Source organism: Cherax quadricarinatus, chromosome 31, assembly GCF_038502225.1.
Source record: "Cherax quadricarinatus isolate ZL_2023a chromosome 31, ASM3850222v1, whole genome shotgun sequence".
Lineage (NCBI taxonomy): Eukaryota > Metazoa > Arthropoda > Malacostraca > Decapoda > Parastacidae > Cherax > Cherax quadricarinatus.
This window is the reverse complement of record NC_091322.1, coordinates 22195486-22217305: the sequence shown is the minus strand read 5'-3', so window position 1 is coordinate 22217305 and position 21820 is coordinate 22195486. Positions and strand designations below refer to the sequence as shown.

At 40.0% G+C, this 21820-nt stretch overlaps 1 protein-coding gene across 1 annotated transcript in view; it reads left to right on the top strand.

Moving 5' to 3' along the window:
* LOC128699048 (glutamate receptor ionotropic, delta-2-like) overlaps nt 1–1757 on the top strand; it is a 103586-nt gene extending 101829 nt beyond the window's left edge. The window contains exon 5 of the mRNA XM_070090396.1: nt 485–1757. Within this exon, the coding sequence (XP_069946497.1) occupies nt 485–487 (3 nt within the window). The 3' untranslated portion in view covers nt 488–1757. The remainder of the gene's footprint in view (nt 1–484) is intronic.
* Nucleotides 1758–21820: the final 20063 nt, after the last annotated feature.

Below are 21820 nucleotides of genomic sequence, written 5' to 3'. Positions count from 1 at the left end.
CCAATCAAAGATACAGTACTATGTACCCCAAATGGCACTTCTTGCTCTTTGCCACTCTCTCATTTACCCTTACCTCACCTATGGTATTCGTGCACGAGGCTCAACCACAGCAAATCACCTTAAACCTTAAACAACCCAACAAAAAGCTGCTGTGCGATTGATTACCAACTCCTGCACTAGGCAACACACTCCACCACTTTTTAAGGGCCTAAACTTGCTTAATATACAAAAGATCCACATATTATTGTGCCTACTACATATACAGAACATTATACTCCAATATTAATCCTCCTCCGAAAATCCTCCTTGATAATTACAACAGAATGCAGAGGCATAACACAAGGTGCAAAACTCTCTCTGATATCTCTTGTGTCCATATCTCCCTATGCAAAAATTTTGTATTAATGTTTGTAGAATAACCGACAATATGTTTGGTAAAATGCAACTAATGTGACACTTTATTGTTGCTAACTTTATGTTCCAGTAAACTGCAAAGGCAACTATTCAGATCTGAAAGTCTGAGGTGTGAATTGTGAGAGCCCAATGTACCAAGACCACTACAAACTTCCACTGCTGGGGCAAAATATTAGAGGGCCAAACCTGACTAAAGCTTTGTGCTAAAAGTGTAAATATTGAAGCAAGTATATCATCAGGCCCAGCTGCAATAAGAGGACACTGTCAATGCTGACCCACATTCTAGAAGGGCAATTGGAATATTTTGCTTTTCAACCAACAAGAGATTAAATCCAACAGAGATGACTCCCTGAAGGATTCAGACCGAAAAAAGATGGAAGACTAGGTTGATGCTGCAACACCTGAGTAATATGATATTTTATCACACTCACTAGTCTCTCTAGAAGTCACTTATCAACAGGGATTGTGTTTGTGTCTCAGAGCCTTTCTATCATCTCTGGTCAAAAACCTGTATGTAAATAAATGGTATAAAATACCGACATAATGGAAATATAAACACATATGCAGTATAATGTAATCCTTTATTAATGTTTCGCCCACACAGTGGGCTTTATCAAGTCACAAACAGATCTACCTGGGTGGAAGGTACGTGAGTATTTATAGGATGAAGTCAGGTTGAGAATGCTGGGTCAGGTGGAGAATGCTGCATATGACAATCTACTCGGTAAATTATCACATGCAGCATTCTCCACCTGACTCAGCATTCTCAGCCCACCCTTCTTTTCTGACAGTCCATGTTTTATATATATGGTGTCATCCCCATTCTTTCTGTCCATACACTTTCTTGAAAATATTTGTTGAACTTTCTTTGCCATCTTTCTCATTACTACTGTGAGGTGATGATTGATTCATATGAGCTTAGCACATTCTATGGATATAAAAATAATAAAGATAGGAAGTATAGTGCAGTGCCTGCACTTTAAAGAATGAATATGTCAGTTATATTTCTGAAGGTGTTATAAATAGTGACAGTTGAACACTTGAGACAACTACTGAATGAATCATCTGTTATTGCCTTACTAATCTTAAGTTAATATTAAGTGTGCCATGTGCTAAAATATGATATTGTAACTACCTCTGTTGATATATAAAAAATCAATTTTCAATTTCAACCAACTATGACATACTATATGTCTATTATTAGGTATAGTCTGTAATGTACTAGGTTTGGTCTGCCCAAAATGCCTCAGCATGATAGTGGCTTCATTGCACTTACAAATCAATACTGTAATTAAACATTGTTGGTTGGTAGACAGCAACCACCCAGGGAAGTACTACCGTCCTGCCAGATGACTGTGAAACACAAACCTGTAACTGTTTTACATGATGGTAGGATTGCTGGTGTCCTTTTCTGTCTCATAAACACGCTAGATAACAGGGATATCTTGCTACTCCTACTTACAGTTTGGTCACACTTCACAGACACGCACATGCATATACAGTGGACCCACGCATAGCGACCTTAATCCGTGCAAGAGGGCTGGCTGTTATGCGAAATGTTCGGTATGTGAATGAATTTTCCCCATAAGAAATAATGGAAATAAAATTAATCCGTGCAAGACACCCAAAAGTATGAAAAAAAATTTTTTTTACCACATGAAATGTTAATTTTAGTACACACAAACTGAAAAAGGCATGCACAATTACATGACACTTACTTTTATTGAAGATCTGGTGATGATTGATGGGATGGGAGGAGGGGAGAGAGTGTGTAAGTGTTTAGAAGGGGAATCCCCTTCCATTAAGACTTGAGGTGTCGAGTCCTTTTCTGGGGTTACTTCCCTTCTTCTTTTAATGCCACTAGGACCAGCTTCAGAGTCACTGGACTTCTTTCGCACAACATATCTGTCCATAGTGGCCTGTACCTCTCGTTCCTTTATGATTTGTCTAAAGTGGTTCACAACATTGTCATTGTAACAGTCACCAGCACGGCTTGCAATAGCTGTGTGAGGGTGATTTTCATCAAAAAAGGTTTGCACTTCAAGCCATTTTGCACACATTTCCTTAATCTTTGAAGTAGGCAATTCCTTCAATTTCTCTCTCCCCTCCTTTGAACCAGTTTCCCCAGGTCTGGCATCTTGCTCTTGAAGTTGATCTATCAGCTCATCAGTGGTTAGTTCTTCATTGTCCTCCTCCACCAACTCTTCCACATCCTCCCCACTAACCTCCAACCCCAAGGACTTCCCCAATGCCACAACTGATTCCTCAACTGGTATACTCCTCTCAGGGTTAGCCTCAAACCCTTCAAAATCCCTTTTGTCTACACATTCTGGCCACAGTTTCTTCCAAGCAGAGTTCAAGGTCTTCTTAGTCACTCCCTCCCAAGCCTTACCTATAAGGTTTATACAATTGAGGATATTAAAGTGATCTCTCCAAAACTCTCTTAGAGTCAGTTGAGTTTCTGAGGTCACTACAAAGCACCTTTCAAACAGAGCTTTTGTGTACAGTTTTTTGAAGTTTGCAATAACCTGCTGGTCCATGGGCTGCAGGAGAGGAGTGGTATTAGGAGGCAAAAACTTCACCTTAATGAAGCTCATGTCCCCATAAAGTCGCTCTGCCACGTCTGTAGGATGACCAGGGGCATTGTCTAACACCAGGAGGCACTTAAGTTCTAATTTCTTTTCAGTTAGGTAATCTTTGACATTGGGGGCAAATGCATGGTGTAACCAGTTATAGAAAAAGTCCCTAGTGACCCATGCCTTACTGTTTGATCTCCACAGCACACAAAAATTATCCTTGAGGACATTCTTTTGCCTGAACGCTCTGGGAGTTTCAGAGTGATACACTAATAAAGGCTTAACTTTGCAATCACCACTAGCATTGGAACACATCAACAAAGTAAGCCTGTCTTTCATAGGCTTATGTCCTGGGAGTGCCTTTTCTTCCTGAGTAATGTAGGTCCTGCTTGGCATTTTCTTCCAAAACAGGCCTGTTTCATCACAATTAAACACTTGTTCAGGTTTCAGTCCTTCAGTTTCTATGTACTCCTTGAATTCCTGCACATATTTTTCAGCCGCTTTGTGGTCCGAACTCCTTTTTTTAAATAGTTCTTGTTCTTCTTTATTTCCTCTATTCTCCATGGGGAAGTGGAAAAGAATCTTTCCTCCATAAGCCATACGTGTCGTATGAGGCGACTAAAATGCCGGGAGCAATGGGCTAGTAACCCCTTCTCCTGTAAACATTTACTAAAAAAAAGAAGAAAAACTATATAAAATTAGGATGCTTGAATGTGTGTGGATGTAGTGCGGATGACAAGAAACAGATGATTGCTGATGTTATGAATGAAAAGAAGTTGGATGTCCTGGCCCTAAGCAAAACAAAGCTGAAGGGGGTAGGGGAGTTTCAGCAGGGAGAAATAAATGGGATTAAATCTGGAGTATCTGAGAGAGTTAGAGCTAAGGAAGGGGTAGCAATAATGGTCAAAGATCAGTTATGGAAGGAGAAAAGAGAGTATGAATGTGTAAATTCAAGGATTATGTGGATTAAAATAAAGGTTGGATGCGAAGAGTGGGTCATAACAAGCGTGTATGCACCTGGAGAAGAGAGGAATGTAGAGGAGAGAGAGAGATTTTGGGAGATGTTAAGTGAATGTATAGGAACCTTTGAACCAAGTGAGAGAGTAATTGTGGTAGAGGACCTGAATGCTAAAGTAGGAGAAACTTTTAGAGAGGGTGTGGTAGGTAAGTTTGGGGTGCCAGGTGTAAATGATAATGGGAGCCCTTTGATTGAACTTTATACAGAAAGGGGTTTAGTTATAGGTAATACATATTCTAAGAAAAAAAGGATAAATAAGTATACAAGATATGATGCAGAACGAAATGACAGTAGTTTGTTGGATTATGTATTGGTAGATAAAAGACTGTTGAGTAGACTTCAGGATGTACATGTTTAGAGAGGGGCCACAAATATATCAGATCACTGTTTAGTTGTAATAGAAGCATTAGGTAAGAGAGAGGTGAAGGTTTATAAACTAAAAGAGGAGGCAGTTAGGGTAAGATATAAACAACTATTGGAGGATAGATGGGCTAATGAGAGCATAGGCAATGGGGTCGAAGAGGTATGGGGTAGGTTTAAAAATGTAGTGTTAGAGTGTTCAGCAGAAGTTTGTGGTTACAGGAAAGTGGGTGCGGGAGGGAAGAGGAGCGATTGGTGGAATGATGATGTAAAGAGAGTAGTAAGGGAGAAAAAGTTAGCATATGAGAAGTTTTTACAAAGTAGAAGTGATGCAAGGAGGGAAGAGTATATGGAGAAAAAGAGAGAGGTTAAGAGAGTGGTGAAGCAATGTAAAAAGAGAACAAATGAGAGAGTGGGTGAGATGTTATCAACAAATTTTGTTGAAAATAAGAAAAAGTTTTGGAGTGAGATTAACAAGTTAAGGAAGCCTAGAGAACAAATGGATTTGTCAGTTAAAAATAGGAGAGGAGAGTTATTAAATGGAGAGTTAGAGGTATTGGGAAGATGGAGGTAATATTTTGAGGAATTGTTGAATGTTGATGAAGATAGGGAAGCTGTGATTTTGTGTATAGGGCAAGGAGGAATAACATCTTGTAGGAGTGAGGAAGAGCCAGTTGTGAGTGGGGGCGGGGAAGTTTGTGAGGCAGTAGGTAAAATGAAAGGGGGTAAGGCAGCTGGGATTGATGGGATAAAGATAGAAATGTTAACCCCTTGACTGTCGCAACCCCCAATCCTGAGGTGTCTCCTGGTGTCACAAAATTAAAAAAAAAAAAAATAATTTTTTCTTATGAAATGATAGAGAATCTTTTCCCGATTGTAATGACACCAAAAAACGAAATTTGATGGAAAACTGACGGAATTATGCTCTCGCAAAGTTAGCGACCTTGGTGATATTTACAAATCGGCGATTTCGCCCACTTTGAGCCCTATTTTCGGCTAATTCCGTTCTTCCAGTCAACCAAACTCATAGCTATTTCTTTAGAACTCCATTTTTTCTATTGATTGAGTACAAGAAACTGCCCATTTACCGATTTCAACTACCCAATAATGTGGTCAGAAATTTGCAATTTGGCCAATTTAACAAAAATTAAAAAATATGACAAATTCAAAATAAGGTTTAGAATGAACAATGCAGACATTCCTGGATCTAAAATAACATTTTCTTTGTTCATCAGTCATGTCTCCAGGCCCCTCTGATATTACTGTTGCTTTCTATTTTGAAATTTTATTCAAACAAAAAATAGAAGACTTACTATTATGCAGACTACTGCAATACTATAATAATTGTATAAATAACATCAACCCATTCATGACTACATATTAGAATGGTTAGTTGGACATTTATTGGACAATGACATCATTTGTTTACTTTTGAACATTGGCAAAATCAAACATTTCCCCTATTTTGAGCTCCATTTCCAGGTTCTTTTTATAGTAAAGTCATTCAAAATCACCTCTATTTCTATAATATGTTTTCCATTCTATCAAATGAGACCAAGAAAATGAGAATACAACCATAAATACTATACGAAAATAGACCACAAAGTCGGCATTTTAATTAAAAAAAATGGTCGGAGTTTTTTTTTTCTCATTATGCACTACGTGCTCCAGGATTTTTTTTATATGGTGCACACTGACGACACAGACCCATTCTCTCACACGTGGGCCTATCAGCTTTCTCCTGCTTGATTTGAAGCCGCTAGAATTTATGAGTATATATACGTCAAACACGGTACCTCGTAAGACGTATATATACGGCCGCGACAATCAAAGGGTTAAAAGCAGGTGGGGATATAGTTTTGGAGTGGTTGGTGCTATTATTTAATAAATGTATCGAAGAGGGTAAGTTACCTAGGGATTGGCAGAGAGAATGCATAGTTCCTTTGTATAAAGGCAAAGGGGACAAAAGAGAGTGCAAAAATTATAGGGGGATAAGTCTGTTGAGTATACCTGGTAAAGTGTATGGTAGAGTTATTTTTGAAAGAATTAAGAGTAAGACGGAGAATAGGATAGCAGATGAACAAGGAGGCTTTAGGAAAGGTAGGGGGTGTGTGGACCAGGTGTTTACAGTGAAACATAAAAGTGAACAGTATTTAGATAAGGCTAAAGAGGTTTTTGTGGCATTTATGGATTTGGAAAAGGCGTATGACAGGGTGGACAGGGGGGCAATGTGGCAGATGTTGCAGATGTATGGTATAGGAGGTAGGTTATTGAAAGCAGTGAAGAGTTTTTATGAGGATAGTGAGGCACCAAGTTAGAGTATGTAGGAAAGAGGGAGATTATCTCCCAGTAAAAGTAGGCCTTAGACAAGGATGTGTGATGTCACCGTGGTTGCTTAATATAATTATAGATGGGGTTGTAAGAGAAGTAAATGCGAGGGTCTTGGCAAGAGGCGTGGAGTTAAAAGATATAGAATCACACATAAAGTGGGAGTTGTCACAGTTGCTCTTTGCTGATGAGACTGTGCTCTTGGGAGATTCTGAAGAAAAGTTGCAAAGGTTGATGGATGAATTTGGTAGGGTATGTGAAAGAAGAAAATTAAAAGTGGATACAGGAAAGAGTAAGGTTATGAGGATAAAAAGATTAGATGATGAAAGATTGGATATCAGATTGGAGGGAGAGAGTATGGAGGAGGCGAATGTATTCAGATATTTGGGAGTGGACATGTCAGCGGATGGGTCTATGAAAGAAGAGGTGAATCATAGAATTGATGAAGGGAAAAGGGTGAGCAGTGCACTTAGGAGTCTGTGGAGACAAAGAACTTTGACCTTGGAAGCAAAGAGGGGAATGTATGAGAGTATAGTTTTACCAATGCTCCTGTATGGGTGTGAAGCATGGGTGATGAATATTGAAGCAAGGAGAAGGCTGGAGGCAGTGGAGATGTCATGTCTGAGGGCAATGTGTGGTGTGAATATAATGCAGAGAATTCGTAGTTTGGAAGTTAGGAGGAGGTGCGAGATTGCCAAAACTGTTGTCCCGAGGGCTGAGGAAGGGTTGTTGAGGGGGTTCGGATATGTAGAGAGAGAATGGAGCGAAACAGAATGACTTCAAGAGTGTATCAGTCTACAGTGGAAGGAAGGCTGGGTAGGGGTCGGCCTAGGAAAGGTTGGAGAGAGGGGGTAAAGGTTTTGTGTGCGGGGATTGGACTTCCAGCGGGCATGCGTGAGCGTGTTTTATAGGAGTGAATGGAGACAAATGGTTTTTAATACTTGACGTGCTGTTGGAGTGTGAGCAAAGTAACATTTATGAAGGGATTCAGGGAAACAGGCAGGCCGGACTTGAGTCCTGGAGATGGGAAGTACAGTGCCTGCACTATGAAGGAGGGGTGTTAGTGTTGCAGTTTAAAAACTGTAGTATAAAGCACCCTTCTGGCAAGACAGTGATGGAGTGAATGATGGTGAAAGTTTTTCTTTTTCGGGCCACCCTGCCTTGGTAGGAATTGGCAAGTGTGTTAATAAAAAAAAAAAACTATGCATGGAAATAGACTCCTCATAACATGTCAGTCACACATTGTGAACTTTGCAAAGAAATACAAATTTGAATTTAAATGTATTTCTTTCTCTTGTTCACCGTGGTCTGGGACTAGGCCACTCAGGTGGTAATCATTAGAATAAGTTACAGAAATAGACCCTGAGCAACCCTACATTGCCAGGCAAAGGATGTAGTTGAAAAAAAATGTGCAGGAGAGTGGACCAATATTTGTCATGAAGCTTTCAAAACAGTCTGTATGCTTTGTAATACTGCTTTTTTAACTATCTGTATTTGTAACTTTAGTAAGATCAATTTGGAAATAAAAGTTATTTTCATTTTTAAAATTATTTAGTACAGTTCACAGCTTACACTAATTAACCCTTTGACTGTTTTCGACGTATAAATACGTCTTACGAGCCAATGTTTCTGACGTATATATACTCAATAATTCTAGCGGCTTCAAATCAAGTGGGAGAAAGCTGGTAGGCCCACATGTGAGAGAATGGGTCTGTGTGGTCAGTGTGCACCACATAAAAAAAATCCTGCAGCACACATTGCGTAATGAGAAAAAAAAAACTCTGATCGTTTTTTTGGAATAAAACGCCGACTTTGAGGTGTATTTTCGTATAGTATTTATCGTTGTATTCGCGTTTTCATGGTCTTAGGTGATAAAATGGAAAACATATTACAGAAATAGAGATGATTTTCATTACTTTTACGATGAAAACGACCTTGAAACTGAGCTCAAAGTAGCGGAAATGTTCGATTTTTACCAATGTTCAAGAGTTCATAAATCACACCACACGTCCAATACACGTCAACTGGGGAGTCTAATATTCTTTCACTAGTGAACTGATATTATTTATACCATTTTTACAATAATGCAGTCGTCTGCATAACAGTACATTTTGTATTTTTTTGTATGAATAAAAAATCAAAATAGAAAGCAATAATAATATAAGAGGGACCTAGAGATGTGACTAATGAACAGAGCATATGTTATTTTAGTGCCACGAATGTCTACCTTGTTTATTCTGGACCCTATTTTGAAATTGGCATCTTTTTTATTTTGCGTGAAATTGGCCAAATTGCCAATTTCTGACCACCATATTGGGTAGTCAAAATTAGTAAATGGGAGGTTTCTTGTACTCAGCTGATAGATAAAATGGAGTTCTAAAGAAATAGCTATGAGTTTGGTCAACTGGAACAATGGAATTGGCTGAAAATTGGGCTCAAAGTCGGCGAAATCGCCGATACGCATATGTCGCCGAGACCGCTAACTTCGCGGGAGCATAATTCCACGAGTTTTCGACCAAATTTCGAACTTTTGGTGTCATTACCATCGGGAAAAGATTCTCTATCATTTCATAAGAAAAAATAATTTTTTTTTTTTCAAAAATTGAGCGACATAGAATGACAGTTTCAGAGAGGGGCCTGAAACAGTCAAAGGGTTAATTAAGGGAACCTCTATAAGATTATATAAAGCAAACATGTAATAACTGTTGCATACTTAGAGAAAGATTAAATAAATCTAACTTCTATATGGCTTCTGCCTCGGTTGTTCTTTCACACAATATATAATGCCCATAAGCTTTGTTAAATTACTCAAACAAATGCTGAATGAAGCTAAAAAGACCACAATATCATAAATAACAACTAGTGATATGATTTAAAATTATTTACAAAAGGATTAAATGAGATTATTTAGTCAATTAGGCATCTACTACACAATCTATTATTTATCTATACAATCAGATGAAGAATTCCATCATTCTATTTTGAATTTAAACAAATGTATACTGCAGAACCAATGAATATTTAATACACACATTACTTACAAAATATTTTGTGTTCTCCCAACACTGTCATCCATCCCACTCATTTACCTAGACAAGAGAAAATAATACTTCATGATAAATTTGACTAAATACGTGTTTGCAGAAGAGGCCATCCACCAGTTAGTGTACTGTCTCTTACAACATTTTCGGTCTAATTATAAATACTCTTATCAATGACAGTAATATAAATGATTAATTGTTTGAATTATATGGTTAATAAAAATCTTATGGTTTTTCTATGTATATTACTGTGTCATCATGTAGTTCTGTTCTTTTACATCTTGTGAGCTCAATGTTCAAGGTGATACAAAAAAAAATGACACCAGAGACTTTGTGTTCTTGGGCTCTCACTGATGCCACCTTACAAGATGGTGTATCATGACATATAAACAGTGATTATTTACACAGCATATTCCAGTTATTAACCCTATCAGGGTCCGTCCCATTGATCTATGGCTTTACGGTGAGGGTCCAAACCGTAGATCTACGCCAAAATTCTAGCGGCGTCAAATTTAGCGAGAAGGCTGGTAGGCCTACATCTAAGAGAATGGGTCTAGGTGGTCAGTGTGCACACTATAGAAAAAATCTGGATGCCCGCATGGCATTGTTGGAACACCGCCAAAGTAGCTTTGTTTATGGTGCCTGGCGGCAAGAAAGCTCTCACTCCCCACTCACTCTTCCGGCGAATTTTGACTCTCCTCTTCACAACTAACAGTTCTAAGACTGATGAAAGAGGAACTGAAGAGGAATTCTATGGTTTTGAACCATATGGTACCATTGTACCATATGGTACAATGGTGCCATATGGTACATTGTACCATATGGTACATTATACCATATGGTACATTATACCATATGGTACATTGTACCATATAGTACAGGGTACAGGGACCCTAATGGAAATAAGTCTCTGGCCCGGTGGCCTGGGGGTGGCCCGGTGGCCTGGTGGCTAAAGCTCCCGCTTCACACACGGAGGGCCCGGGTTCGATTCATAAGAACATAAGAATGTAGGAACACTGCAGAAGGCCTACTGGCCCATACGAGGCAGGTCCTTATCAAAACGACATCTACCTAAAGCTACTCAAGAAACAACTCCTGCACCCCCAACACCAATCAAACCCAGCCCCTCCCGCTCATATATTTGTCCAGTCTCTTCTTAAAGCTACCCAAGGTCCTAGCCTCTATCACCCCACTGGGAAGACTGTTCCACGCATCTACAACTCTGTTAGAAAACCAGTACTTACCTATGTCCTTTCTAAATCTAAATTTATCCAACTTAAATCCATTATTCCTGGTTCTTACCTGATTCCCAGCGGGTGGAAACATTCGACACGTTTCCTTACACCTGTTGTCCTGTTCACCTAGCAGCAAATAGGTACCTGGGTGTTAGTCGACTGGTGTGGGTCGCATCCTGGGGGACAAGATTAAGGACCCCAATGGAAATAAGTTAGACAGTCCTCGATGACGCACTGACTTTCTTGGGTTATCCTGGGTGGCTAACCCTCCGGGGTTAAAAATCCGAACGAAATCTTATCTTATCTTATCATATGGTACAATGTGCCATATGGTACATTATACCATATGGTGCATTATACCATATGGTACATTGTACCATATAGTACAGGGTACAGGGACCCTAATGGAAATAAGTCTCTGACTTTTTTGGGTTATCCTAGGTTCTCCAAACATATTACCTGGAGTTTACCTGGAGAGAGTTCCGGGGGTCAACGCCCCCGCGGCCCGGTCTGTGACCAGGCCTCCTGGTGGATCAGAGCCTGATCAACCAGGCTGTTACTGCTGGCTGCACGCAAACCAACGTACAAGCCACAGCCCGGCTGATCAGGAACCGACTTTAGGTGCTTGTCCAGTGCCAGCTTGAAGACTGCCAGGGGTCTGTTGGTAATCCCCCTTATGTATGCTGGGAGGCAGTTGAACAGTCTCGGGCCCCTGACACTTATTGTATGGTCTCTTAACGTGCTAGTGACACCCCTGCTTTTCATTGGGGGATGTTGCATCGTCTGCCACGTCTTTTGCTTTCGTAGTAAGTGATTTTCGTGTGCAAGTTCGCTACTAGTCCCTCTAGGATTTTCCAGGTGTATATAATCATGTATCTCTCCCGCCTGCGTTCCAGGGAATACAGGTTTAGGAACCTCAAGCGCTCCCAGTAATTGAGGTGTTTTATCTCCGTTATGCACGCCGTGAAGGTTCTCTACATTTTCTAGGTCAGCAATTTCACCTGCCTTGAAAGGTGCTGTTAGTGTGCAGCAATATTCCAGCCTAGATAGAACAAGTGACCTGAAGAGTGTCATCATGGGCTTGGCCTCCCTAGTTTTGAAGGTTCTCATTATCCATCCTGTCATTTTTCTAGCAGATGTGATTGATACAATGTTATGGTCCTAGAAGGTGAGATCCTCCGACATGATCACTCCCAGGTCTTTGACGTTGGTGTTTCGCTCTATTTTGTGGCCAGAATTTGTTTTGTACTCTGATGAAGATTTAATTTCCTCATGTTTACCATGTCTGAGTAATTGAAATTTCTCATCGTTGAACTTCATATTGTTTTCTGCAGCCCACTGAAAGATTTGGTTGATGTCCGCCTGGAGCCTTGCAGTGTCTGCAATAGAAGACACTGTCATGCAGATTCGGGTGTCATCTGCAAAGGAAGACACGGTGCTGTGGCTGACATCCTTGTCTATGTCAGATATGAGGATGAGGAACAAGATGGGAGCGAGTACTGTGCCTTGTGGAACAGAGCTTTTCACCGTGCCTGCCTCGGACTTTACTCTGTTGACTACTACTCTCTGTATTCTGTTAGTGAGGAAATTATAGATCCATCGACCGACTTTTCCTGTTATTCCTTTAGCACGCATTTTGTGCGCTATTACACCATGGTAACACTTGTCGAAGGCTTTTGCAAAGTCTGTATATATTACATCTGCATTCTTTTTGTCTTCTAGTGCATCTAGGACCTTGTCATAGTGATCCAATAGTTGAGACAGACAGGAGCGACCTGTTCTAAACCCATGTTGCCCTGGGTTGTGTAACTGATGGGTTTCTAGATGGGTGGTGATCTTGCTTCTTAGGACTCTTTCAAAGATTTTTATGACATGGGATGTTAGTGCTATCGGTCTGTAGTTCTTTGCTGTTGCTTTACTGCCCCCTTTGTGGAGTGGGGCTATGTCTGTTGTTTTTAGTAACTGTGGGACGACCCCCGTGTCCATGCTCCCTCTCCATAGGATGGTAAAGGCTCGTGATAGGGGCTTCTTGCAGTTCTTGATGAACACGGAGTTCCATGAGTCTGGCCCTGGGGCAGAGTGCATGGGCATGTCATTTACCGCCTGTTCGAAGTCATTTGGCATCAGGATAACTTCAGATAGGCTTGTGTTAACCAAATTCTGTGGCTCTCTCATAAAAAATTAATTTTGATCTTCGACTCTCAGTCTGGTTAGTGGCGTGCTAAAAACTGAGTCATATTGGGACTTGAGTAGCTCACTCATTTCCTTGCTGTCATCTGTGTAGGACCCATCTTGCTTAAGTAAGGGCCCAATACTGGACGTTGTTCTCGACTTTGATTTGGCATAGGAGAAGAAATACTTTGGGTTTCTTTCGATTTCATTTATGGCTTTTAGTTCTTCCCGCGATTCCTGACTCCTATAAGATTCCTTTAGCTTAAGTTCGATGTTTGCTATTTCTCTGACCAGTGTCTCCCTACACATTTCAGATAGATTGACCTCTTTTAGCCGCTGTTATTCTTTTCCGTCGCCTGTAAAGGGAGCCCCTGTCTCTTTCTGTTTTACATCTACTCCTCCTTTTTCTTAGAGGAATAAGTCTTGTGCATACATCGAGTGCCACCAAGTTAATCTGTTCTAGGCATAAGTTGGGGTCTGTGTTGCTTAGTATATCTTCCCAGCTTATATCGGTTAGGACTTGGTTTACTTGGTCCCACTTTATGTTTTTGTTATTGAAGTTGAATTTGGTGAATGCTCCCTCGTGACTGATCTCATGTTGTTGGTCTGGGGCTCTGCGCATACATGTCTGAACCTCAATTATGTTGTGATCTGAGTATATTGTTTTTGATATGGTGACATTTCTTATCAGATCATCATTGTTAGTGAAGATGAGGTCTAGTGTATTCTCCATTCTAGTAGGCTCTATTATTTGCTGGTTTAAATTGAATTTTGTGCAGAGATTTAAAAGCTCAGGTGAGTGTGAGTTTTCATCAGAGCTGCCTCCTGGTGTTATTACTGCAACAATATTATTTGCTATATTCCTCCATTTTAGGTGCCTTAAGTTGAAATCCCCCAGGAGCAAGATGTTGGGTGCAGGAGCTGGAAGATTTTCCAGACAGTGGTCAATTTTCAACAGCTGTTCCTGGAATTGCTGGGATGTTGCATCCGGAGGCTTGTAGACTACCACAATGACTAGGTTTTGGTTCTCGACCTTTACTGCTAAAACTTCCACTACATCATTTGAGGCATTGAGCAGTTCTGTGCAAACAAGTGACTCTGCAATGTACAGGCCAACCCCCCCCTTTTGCCTGTTCACTCTGTCACATCTGTATAGGTTGTAACCTGGGATCCATATTTCGTTGTGTAAGTGATCCTTTATGTGGGTCTCAGTGAAAGCCGCGAACATTGCCTTTGCCTCTGCAAGCAGTCCACGGATGAAAGGTATTTTGTTGTTTGTTGCTGGCTTTAGACCCTGTATATTTGCAAAGAAGAATGTCATTGGACTGGTGGTATTGTTGGTATGTACTGGGGGGGGTGATTTTTTTTCCGGCATTAGTATCTGTATCTCTTGGTTTGGAGTGGAGGCCATTGACTGTGGTTCCACTCCAGGAATGACTGGATTTGGTGTGCAATTTCTGCCAGTTTTTTTTCCTTCTTGGCACTAAAAAACCTCTCCCTCTTGAGTGGCTGTGGCTACCCAGGTTTTCCCATGGCCTGGATGTTTTGTATCTTTTTGTCCCCTTTACATGGTGTGCCTGGCAATTTAAGTTATAGCACAGTCTTTCCTGTACTGAAGAGGTACACATTTCAGGGTGAAAAAGCTTACAGGAAGGGAGTTTGCATTTTCCTGTTGTCATATGGGCACGGCATTTTCTAGGGTGGTCATAGTTGCACGTCCCATCTGTTTTTCCAGATTTCCCATGTCTGCAGATACCAAGTGCATAGTATGTGCACAGTCTTGGTTTCCGTTTGCCTTGGGTTTCTGTGACTGTATTCCCTGTTGGTGCATATTTACCTGTCTTATTCCTATCTTCCCTAGCACCAACAATGGAGCTCCCACCAGTTGTTTTTGGTAATATATCCTCACCTCCTCCTAACTTCCAAACTACGAATTCTCTGCATTATATTCACACCACACATTGCCCTCAGACATGACATCTCCACTGCCTCCAGCCTTCTCCTCGCTGCAACATTCATCACCCATGCTTCACACCCATTTAAGAGCGTTGGTAAAACTATACTCTCATACATTCCCCTCTTTGCCTCCAAGGACAAAGTTCTTTGTCTCCACAGACTCCTAAGTGCACCACTTACTCTTTTCCCCTCATCAATTCTATGATTCACCTCATCTTTCATAGACCCATCCGCTGACACGTCCACTCCCAAATATCTGAATACATTCACCTCCTCCATACTCTCTCCCTCCAATCTGATATTCAATCTTTCATCACCTAATCTTTTTGTTATCCTCATAACCTTACTCTTACAAACGACACCAAGGAAGGTATGAATATTGTTGTTGTTGGGGATAGCCAAGTTAGGTATATGGATAGGGCGTTCTGCTTGAAAGACAGGAGTAGGAGACAGAGAGTTTGCTTTCCTGGGGCTGGGATGGAGGATATTGTTAGCCATCTGGATGACATCATGAGAGGTAATGGGAGCAATCCTATTATCTGTCTCAGTGCTGGAGGCAACGATGTTGGCAGACGTAGGAGTGAGGACCTGATTAGCAGGTATAGGTCAGCAATAGAGATAATTAGGAGGAAGGGTGGGAAACCTGTCATATGTGGCATTTTGCCAAGGAGAGGAGTTGGAAATGAATGGTTGTCCAGAGCAATTGGTGTCAATTGCTGGCTGGACAAATACTGTAAGGAAAATGCGGTAACATTCATTGACAACTGGGACCTCTTCTATTGCAGAAATGACATGTATGCCAGGGATGGGGTTCACTTATCTAGGTGTGGGGTGGGGGCACTGGCCAACGCAGTGGAGGGAGCTGTTAGGTCTTTAAACTAGGAATAGTTAGTGGTATGGGTTTTGGCGGGAAAACTGTGAAGTCGCAGGGTAGTAATATGAGTACTAGGAGAACCAGTAATAGGCAAAATGAGGTGGATATTGGAAAGTCAGTGGCACTAATTGACAAGGACAGTAATAGGTTTAGTGGAATAACAGAAAGGAGCAGGAAGGGTAAAGAGAGAGGAGGGTCTTTAAATATTTATTACACAAATAGTCTCAGTGCTAGGAATAAGATGGACGAGTTGAGACTAGTTGCTAGTGCAGGTAACATAGATATATTTGCCATTACTGAGTCTCACTATGGGACGAGTTAGTTGCTAAGGTAACATCCATTAAAATGGTTTAATTCAAAAAGTCGGGACATGCCTGCAGAATGTCACATTCAGGGTTTTAAATTGTTCCAAGTAGATAGAAGTATCGGGAAGGGGGGTGGCGTAGCATTGTATGTCCGAGATCGTTTGAACTGTTGCATAAAAACAGGTATTAAGTCTGAAGTAACACATACAGAGTCTGTTTGGATAGAATTTTCAGAGGGGCATGAAAAATTAATTTTAGGTGTGATATACCGTCCCCCAAATTTAGATAGGGACCAGGGGAGACTACTATGGGAGGAAATTGTTAGGGCCACAAGGCATGATAATGTAGTAATTCTAGGAGACTTTAACTTAGTCATATTGATTGGAATTTCTTAACTGGGAATTTAGAATCATACGACTTCTTAGAAGTAGTTCAGGATTGTTTTTTGAAGCAGTTTGTGACAGAACCTACAAGGGGTAATAACCTGCTTGACTTAGTTCTGGCAAACAATGAATCCCTTGTTAATAATTTAGAAGTTTCTGAGCAACTGGGTGCTAGCGACCACAAATCAATTACATTTAGAATTGAATGGAAGTATGATAGTAGGGATAACTCAGTAACAGTCCCAGATTTTCGCTTAGCAGATTACGATGGGCTTAGAGAACACTTATCATCTGTTGACTGGGGTAACGAAGAGAGCTATCAATATGACAGTTTTCTGAGCACAATACATGCTGCTCAAAGAATGTTTATCCCTTACAAGGAAATTAGATCAAATAGAAATGACCCAAAATGGATGAATAATAGGCTGAAATATCTACTAGGGCATAAGAAAGGAATTTATAGGCGTATCAAAAGAGGCGAGGGTCATCTTATGAATCAGTATATTGACATTAAGAGGGACATTAAAAAGGGGATAAGAAAAGCTAAAAGGGACTATGAAATTAAAGTTGCTAGGGATTCTAAAACTAACCCAAAACGTTTTTTCCAGGTCTATAGAACAAAAGTCAGAGATAAGATAGGTCCCCTTAAAAATAACTATGGGCATCTTACTGACAAAGAGAATGAAACGTGCTCGATTTTAAATAATTATTTTCTCTCGGTTTTTACACAGGAAGACACTAATAATATTCCGGTAATTAATTTTTATAGTGGATCAGAAGAAGATAAATTATGTAACATCACAGTCACTAGTGAAATGGTTGTGAAGCAGATAGACCGACTGAAGCAAAATAAGTCACCAGGTCCTGATGAGGTTTTTTCAAGGGTTCTAAAGGAATGCAAAATGGAAGTCTGTGAACCATTAACTAATATTTTTAATTTATCTCTTCAAACAGGTGTAGTGTCTGATATGTGGAAGATGGCTAATGTAATTCCTATTTTTAAAACAGGGGACAAGTCGTCACTGTCAAATTACCGCCCAATAAGCCTGACCTCAATTGTAGGCAAATTACTAGAGTCAATTATAGCTGAGATTATAAGAAGCCATCTCGATAAGCATAGCTTGATTAATGATACTCAGCATGGATTCACAAGAGGCTGGTCTTGTCTAACTAATTTATTAACTTTCTTCAGTAAAGCTTTTGAGGCTGTTGACCACGATAAAGAATTTGATATTATTTACTTAGATTTTAGTAAGGCATTTGATAGAGTTCCGCACCAAAGACTGTTGAAGAAAGTAGCAGCTCATGGCATTGGGGGAAGGGTGCTCTCGTGGATCGAATCATGGCTCACAGACAGGAAGCAAAGAGTGTCCATAAATGGGGTTAAATCTGAGTGGGGATCAGTAACAAGTGGCGTTCCACAGGGATCAGTCTTGGGCCCGTTGTTGTTTATAATATATATCAATGATCTTGATGAAGTAATTACTAGTGATATGAGCAAATTTGCCGATGACACGAAGATAGGTAGGATAATTGATTCAAACGTAGATGTTAGGGAACTTCAGGAGGATTTAGACAAACTCTACTCTTGGTCAGAAAAGTGGCAGATGCAGTTCAATGAAGATAAATGCAAGGTTCTGAAGCTCGGGAGTGTCCATAACCCTAGCACTTATAAGTTAAATAATGTAGAACTTAGCCATACAGATTGCAAAAAGGACTTGGGGGTTATGGTAAGCTGAAACCTTAAACCAAGACAGCAATGCCTAAACGTACGTAATAAGGCAAATAGATTACTGGGATTTATATCAAGAAGTGTAAGCAACAGAAGTCCAGAGGTCATACTGCAGCTTTATACATCATTAGTAAGGCCTCACCTAGATTAATGATTCACCTCATCTTTCATAGACCCATCCGCTGACACGTCCACTCCCAAATATCTGAATACGTTCACCTCCTCCATACTCTCTCCCTCCAATCTGATATTCAATCTTTCATCACCTAATCTTTTTGTTATCCTCATAACCTTACTCTTTCCTGTATTCACCTTTAATTTTCTTCTTTTGCACACCCTACCAAATTCATCCACCAATCTCTGCAGCTTCTCTTCAGAATCTCCCAAGAGCACAGTGTCATCAGCAAAGAGCAGCTGTGACAACTCCCACTTTGTGTGTGATTCTTTATCTTTTAACTCCACGCCTCTTGCCAAGACCCTCGCATTTACTTCTCTTACAACCCCATCTATAAATATATTAAACAACCACGGTGACATCACACATCCTTGTCTAAGGCCTACTTTTACTGGGAAAAAATTTCCCTCTTTCCTACATACTCTAACTTGAGCCTCACTATCCTCGTAAAAACTCTTCACTGCTTTCAGTAACCTGCAGCTCAATTCTGGTCTCCATATTACAGAATGGACATAAATTCGTTAGAAAACATTCAGCGTAGGATGACTAAATTAATACATAGCATTAGAAATCTTCCTTATGAAGAAAGATTGAAGACTCTTAAGTTACATTCACTTGTTAGACGAAGAATGAGGGGAGACCTGATCGAAGTGTATAAGTGGAAGATAGGTATTAATAAAGGGGATATTAACAAGGTCTTGAGTATATCTCTCCAAGAGAGAACCCGCAGTAATGGATTTAAGTTGGATAAGTTTAGATTTAGAAAGGACATAGGAAAGTATTGGTTTGGAAATAGGGTAGTTGATGAGTGGAACAGTCTACCTAGTTGGGTTATTGAGGCTGGGACTTTGGGTAGTTTCAAATTTAGGTTGGATAAGTACATGAGTGGGAGGGGTTGGATTTGAGTGGGACTTGCATATCAGAGCTTATTTCTTGGGTAGCATTGAAAATTGGGTTGGTCAAATGCTTGTTAGTGGGATGAATTGTAAAGGACCTGCCTAGTATGGGCCAACAGGCCTGCTGCAGTGTTCCTCCTTTTTTATGTTCTTATATGACCTGTCTTTGTAATACTCATTTGTGCTTTATAGATATCTGTTTACAATAATGTCTTATCACTTATTTCATCATTGCTTAGTTAATCTTAAGTTAATTTTAAGCCAGCCCGTAATGCTATGCATATAAGTGGCTTTGGCATGCTGCTCTTACCTGTATTTTTTTTGTACCTCTGTATGTATGCTAAAATTTCTAAATAAATAAATAAATAAATATTTATTGTTCGTGTTTATAAGGGCGCCTACAACCCCGTCCGTTTACACTCTGCTTTATTGTCCAACGAATCCATTTGAAACCGGCCAAGGGTTCGACCAGTCGAGGGTTCGGTCCAGTCGAGGGTTCGGAGCCAGTCTGATCTGATCAGTGGGTCACTTATTTAAAACATACTGGTCGGTGATTTGGGCTAACACATGAAGGATCTACTGGAAAATTTTACCCGAGTAATATGTTATTTGATTGATACAAAAGTATAACTTGCGTGTTGAAGAAACCGGTGACTGCTGGCAACTCCTACAGTGACGAACGGTCGAGCCTCAACCCTTGTTTATCAATCGCTGTATCTAGCTTTTCTAGTTTTTCTTTTTGGCCTCCACCACAATAAATGCTATATTATCACTATAGTTGACTGGTGGAAATTTTGGAGGAGGGACGCTTTTTCTGTAGTAATAATTGCTTCTCGTTGTGTATATTGCGACCGCTGGTAACTACAGGTTATATGAAATTCACAGTAACGTCTGGTATTTCAAGAAAAAGAAACTAATGAAAGTCACTCCACTCCACTAAGTACCATTATAATACTGGTTAGTTGCTACTACAGCACTGTATTCTGCTATTCACTGGTATCACTAGATTATATGCGAGTACACTAGCAGGCCAGGAAGATGATATTATATGCAACTTTATTTGTGTATACCTAAATAAACTTACTTACGATGCCACGTGCCCTTGAGTAAGTTTATTCAGGTGTACACAAATACAGTTACATAGATTATCATACATAGCAGCATATGTATAGAATCCTAGGATAACCCAAAAAAGTCAGGGTGATTTATTTCCATAGGGATCCCTGTATCTGTACCATATGGTGTACTGTACCATATTGTACCCTGCACCATATAGTACCCTGCACCATATGGTACCCTGCACCATATGGTACCCTGTACCATATGGTACCCTGTACCATATGGTACCCTGCACCATATGTTATCCTGTACTATATGTTATCCTGTACTGTATGGTACCTTATACCATATAGTACAGTGTACCATATGGTACCCTGTAACATATATTATCATGTACCAAATGGTCAACAGGACGTTTTGGTGGCTCCAGGAACCAGCCAAGACTGAGTGAGTGGCGATGCAAGCTAGCTACTGACTCAGCAGTTACCAAGACGAAGCGCTCTGTCATCCACCTCAAGTAACTTGTGTCGAGTTACTGTACATTTGTAAATATATAATAGAACATTACTAATATACAACATTTTTGCATATTTTTGTTGTAAACAATTATTGTAAACAAAATAAAGATGAAAATATTAGTGTGTTTATTGTGTTGAATACAAGAGTACCATATAGTACCATATGGTACAATGAACCATATGGTATCATTGTACTGTATGGTACAATGTACCATATGGTACCATTGCACCATATGGTACCATTGCACCATATGTTACCATTGTATCATATGATACCACTGTACCAAATGGTGCCATTGTACCATATTCTACCATATGGTACCATTGTATCATATGGTACCATTGTATCATATGATGCCATTGCACCATATAGTACCAGTGCACCCTATGCCACCATTGTACCATATGGTACCGTTGTATTCAACACAATAACTGCACTAATATTTTCATCATTTTGTTTACAATAAACTTGTAAACAAGTTATGTAAGCAATATAATGATAAACAAATTAGTGCAGTTATTGTGTTGAATACAATGAGTGTACACTTATACAATATACATTATATTGGTCTAACAGGCCACAAATGTTACTAGAAAAAGAAAAAAAATTAGAAAAGAAAAGAAAAAAGTATAAAAAACGTAAAATAAAAAAATGTGATTTTGCGGAAGTCACTGATGTTGCCGCCACCGGGTCATTTTGGGTCAACTTCCCGCCGCTGTATCTCGGTAAGTACTGATCAGAATTTTTTTTTTTGTTTCATTACCTTCACAAAAACAT